General features: G+C 39.5%; 1 protein-coding gene across 1 annotated transcript; it reads left to right on the plus strand.

Moving 5' to 3' along the window:
- Nucleotides 1-299: 299 nt before the first annotated feature.
- ovca2 (OVCA2 serine hydrolase domain containing) lies at nt 300-4,591 on the plus strand. Its single transcript, XM_071506413.1, has 3 exons — nt 300-436; nt 2,088-2,535; nt 3,734-4,591. Exons 2-3 carry the CDS (start codon nt 2,382-2,384, stop codon nt 4,255-4,257), a joined length of 678 nt encoding a protein of 225 aa, XP_071362514.1. The 5' UTR covers nt 300-436; nt 2,088-2,381; the 3' UTR covers nt 4,258-4,591.
- Nucleotides 4,592-5,158: the final 567 nt, after the last annotated feature.

The following is a 5,158-nucleotide window of genomic DNA, read 5'->3' on the forward strand; positions in this document are numbered from 1 at the left end:
ATTCTGAAGTGAGAATATGGTGTTTGGGATATTGCCTTCACATATTTGTCAGAAGAGAATCTGGATCAAAGATAATGCCTGTATTTTTGATAGAATCCTTTGGGAGAGCTGTGCTGCCACTGAAGTTGAAAGAGAGTCTGATAAGTGAGTTACTGTGGCCTAGAATTAGCATTTCGCTTTTATCCATGCTGAAAATAAAGTTATTTGTCGGTTTTTTTGTGTTGTTGCAGAGAGATAAAAGATTTCAGTACACAAAGATTTTGTGATTTTTTTTATTTATTTATTTATTTTTTTACAGTAGCTGCTTTGTATGAGCTGACTTGTAAAAGATGTCACAGCAAGAGACGTTCTCATCTGTGACTTTAGGGGTCAGTCTCCCACCACCTAGCAATGAGTACACCCTTCTGCCCCAGAAATGCAACCACACACTAGATCTGTAAGTAGAGCATCAGCCAGACAGTAAAATGCATCTGCCATAAATGTGAGAAGATGGAAGGCAGGATTTTGTTGTTTTTTGCGTGATTGTTTTTGCATTTCTCATAAAATTAAAGTTAAGATCAGTAGTGTTAACTCAGGTTTGGCTCCAATAATCAACTGTGAACTGTGTCTTACTGTAAGTCCTGGGTTAATATATACAGCAACATTACTCTGGCTAGCCCTGGGCTGTGACTAAACTGTCACAAAGTCCACTGATTTGCACTTCTCTCAAGAACTGTGTAAAGCTCCACAATGCTTTAGCCACACAAATAAGTTGTCAAAACTCAGTGGGTTCACTTTCTGTCAGTGAACTGGTCAATCATTTGAGAAGTAGTAGACACTGTAGAGAAGAATATCCAGTGCTGAATAATTGAGATGGTACAGAATATACTGAGGAACACAGAGTTTCTTCTAATATCAAAGCCAGAGATTTGACTGTCAGAACATTCAGTTTACTTTCAACTATCTGATGTTCAACTTTGAAACATCTATTGAGGAAAAAGCCTGTATGTTACAAAATGACACGTAATGGACAAGCAAGATTATATTTTTTCATATGAGAACACTATCAAGCCTAAAGAAGTCAGCGCAACATGCCATGTTGCTGATGTAAATGGTTGCAGCATCATGAGTAAGAGCCACAAAGTTTACAAACTGTTACTAGTGAAGGAAAGTAGAGCAGGTAATGCAGTGTCTAGCAGCAATATCTATAATACATATCTGTATAATTTATTTTCTTTTTATTTTTGTCCATTATATTCATTTTCCTAATACTTATTTTTACCCTTATACCAATTATTCTTTTTTTGATGTGTAGTAGTATTTTAGCACAGCTTTATGTAGTATAGGATACTACCACACAAATAAAACCTTTGAATTATTGAATCAAAGCAGGTCCTGAATACACTAAGCAGAACTAACTGATGTGATATTTCAGTTTGGAAATTGTACATCAGCTGTTTATATCAGCCAAAGCTGTATGCATTTAATACTGAACTGTTGCATTCAATCTTTTTTATCCACATTTCCTTCAAAATAAAGGCAAAAATATGTAAATATTGACAAAAGCCACATGCACTGAGTACCAATTTAAAATGCTAAAAATGAAATGCAGTTCTTTTTTATTCACTTCTTTTATATTTTGTCATTTGATTGTATTCTTTATTTAAGCTAGTGGTGGAAACCAACATTTGACAAAAACATTTACTGAACTATTATTTGTCATTTGTGTTGGATGTGATTTGTAGTGCTGCTGAACTGGACTGAATTAGTCTCATAGGTGTTTATGTTATTGACCCTGCCCTCACTGATATACATGGGGTGGACAAAAAAATAGACATGACACAAATTGCTGCCTCCAAAATGACAGTAAGGTTAAACTTACTGTGAAGTGTACATTATAATCTTCATAAAGGCAGGATTTGTTGCAGGACTATTGTATTAGACGGCATTAGTTTTAGCTAGATTTACCTAATAAACTGACAACAAAGCATGATTGTGGATAATGAATACTTTGACATTTGTCACTTTGTGAATGTAGTAGTAATGCAGCACTTGTAACAGAGTATTTCTCAACTGTGGTACGTGTACTGCCACTTTTATTTTGGCAGAAGTTGCACACAACATGAAGAAAAATGGGGTTTTACTTTGAAAAGACGCAGCGGAAGCACTTTCGATTCATTCCGGCACAACACCGGCTGAGCCAGTGCAGCTACTTCCTAACTTTGATGAACTTTCAAAGCTAAGTTACTCTTTCTCGCCCTCCAGACACCCCGCTGTGGATTTGAACTCGCCACTTAAAGTGAAGTGCTATCTGACAACGACTTGTTATTCTGTAAATATAAATATCTGACTATCTAAAAGCAGGAAGCGAACTTCTCCGGATAGCTAAGGCTAACCGCTCCATGGCGCCTCTGCGGGTCCTGTGCGTTCACGGTTACCGTCAGAACAGCGGCTCCTTCCGGGAGAAGACCGGGGCTCTGCGGAAGCTGCTGAAGAAACACGTGGAGCTTATTTACCTGAGTGCGCCGCACAGCGTGCAGCGGGCCGGCGGTGAAGGTGGGTCCCCCTCCGCACCTGCCTCCCACCGACGCACAGGGAGGGGTAACAAGCACACAGGTGGCGCACAGGTGGAGGTGCACATGGGAAACTTAGTCTCACTTTGCAGATTGCTTTGGCTCTGTATGGACGCAGTTTCCACACAGCAGGAATATTAGATGTATTTAGTAAAGAAAATAAACCAATAAAATCAACCAATGAACAAACTCTGCCTTACAAGAACAGAGAAGTAAACCTGCATTTATGTATAAATTATAATTGTTTGTGTTTTATTAACACAAGCACTTTGTGTTGTCTGTACTTGTCAGATCACGTTATGACCAATATTTAATAAATAAATACAGAAAACCTTTTTCTTGCCACTGTAATAACTATGTAAATGTAGCACGATTGTTCCAACAAGTTTAAATAGTTTTTACTTGTATAATTGTTCAAATATGACAGTGTTTTTCTAATTCTACTGTCTTTCGAGCTGCAACATTTAGTTGATTGATCACTCGGTCAGAAGAAAATTAATCTACAGGTATTAATCTGTTATTTGCCTGAGTTTTTTTAAGCAAAGACACCAACAATTCTCTGGTTGCATCGTCTCTGCCGTGAGGTTTTGCTGGTTTTCTCTGATTTATATCATTGTAAACTGAATATATTTGGGTTTTTGACTCTTTAGCGGGAAAGAAAGATTTGCTATGATGAATAATTTAATCAAGAAAATGGTCTACAGATTAATCCATGATAAAAATAGTTCATTGGCAAAAAAAAAAAAAAAAAGAGAGACTAGGATATCATCATCATGTACATGGTCTTGAAAAAAAATAATGCAAATATCTGTAACTACCACAACAACCAGTGTGTGTTCTTACAGTAAAGGGGAAACACCAGGTGAAAATTGCTAATTTGGCTTAATTGGTCAACTTCAGTATATAATATGATATGATATAGTACAATACATTCTTTGTTTCTATACCAGCAGTCGTTTTGTAACCTGAACATTAAAGTCACAGACTGTAACAAGACAGTGAACACATTTAATGTCTAATCCCACCTGACCTTAAATTGTCTGTGTCCTAATTAATTATGACCGTGCAAAGATTCATTTTCAGATGATGAAAGAAACTATTGGTCCACTTATGATGCCTTTCTTTGAATTTCAAATAAGTCAACATAACATATTAACTACTTTCTTTTTCTGCCCTCTCAGAGGCTCCAGAGAAGGAGAATGGTTCAGGTCCTGGCCCTGGAGGTGATGAGGACCCCAGGGGTTGGTGGTTTTCTGACGTCCAGGCTCGGAGTTTCAGCGCTCAGCAGCAGTGTGAGGAAAGCCTGGGGCTCGAAGAGAGTGTGACGGTTGTGAGAGAAGCTGTGAAGGTCCAAGGTCCATTTGATGGCATCCTGGGCTTTAGTCAGGGAGCCGCTTTTGTCGCCATGCTGTGCTCTCTTCAGGAGCAGAAACTGGAGCCAGAGTTCGACTTCCGCTTTGCCATCCTTGTTGCAGGTTTCCGCAGCGCGTGTAAGGAACACCAGAAATTCTACAACGCTTCCCTCAAGATCCCCTCCCTGCATGTGTTTGGACTGGAGGACCGAGTCATCCCTGACAACATGAGCAGGGACCTCCTCCCTTCCTTCCAAGACCCTCAGGTCCTGACACATCCTGGTGGCCATTTTGTTCCTGCTGCATCTGCTCACAGACAAACCTACCAGGACTTTCTCAAGAGGTTCCAGTGAAAAGAGCTACAGTCCGTGAATAAGACTCCAGCTCTGAAATATGGCCAGGGAATGTTGATTATTTCATGTTGTGACATCTTGTGATACCGTAATTGGATCCAGAAGCACTTTGAGTTCAAACTCATGACATTTGGATGCTGTTTTTTTTTTTTTCTCCTCTGATCTGATCTGATTCATCCAAAACAATTCAGTGACTGCTGTCCTCCTCAGGGAAGATGTCTTGCAGTAGACAATAAATAAGACGACAGCTATTTATTTTATGTACTGTGGTCTCTGTTTCTATTTTTGTGACCTGTGTAATTACTTCTACATAAAGTCAAACTTTATCGCGTGATTCTTTACTCCGTGCAATCTATGTTTATGGAAAAGATTTTAATTTATCATAGAAGGATGAGCATAGGTGTAATTAATAACATTCATTGTGGCTTTTCTTCACACTCGAGTGTTATTAATTAAACCTGTGCTGTTCCTGCAGTAATAACATGGAAATCTGTTTTGAATGAGAATAGATCAAGATACGGAGGTGAAGGCCTCAGCGTGCTTCAAACAAACAAAGGTCTCCAGGCAAAAGTGTTGGGTCTGTCTCTCCTCGAAGAAAACTCACAGTGTCACGCTCATTTGTAAACAAAACAAAACAGAAAAAGTGAAAGAGGTGGTGATGTGAAAAATGAAACACAAGCTTGGGGGGGGGGGGGGGGGGGGGGGGGGGGGTCACACCTTGCCTTCATTTCACACCTCCACATTCCTGGCAGGTTAAGGGAGTGTGATTGTAGGATTGCTGGTTTTGGAAAGTTACAAAGTTGTTGGACGCCTTCACAGAGGGCGTTTCAGACGCCGTTAGAGAATCCAACAAGCACCGTGTTTGAAGTTTACTGAGGCCTTTAGCAGACTGGCAGATGGG

Source organism: Trachinotus anak, unplaced genomic scaffold (assembly GCF_046630095.1).
Source record: "Trachinotus anak isolate AG129_WGS33_773 ecotype Australia unplaced genomic scaffold, CSIRO_AGI_Tana_v1 ptg000020l, whole genome shotgun sequence".
NCBI lineage: Eukaryota > Metazoa > Chordata > Actinopteri > Carangiformes > Carangidae > Trachinotus > Trachinotus anak.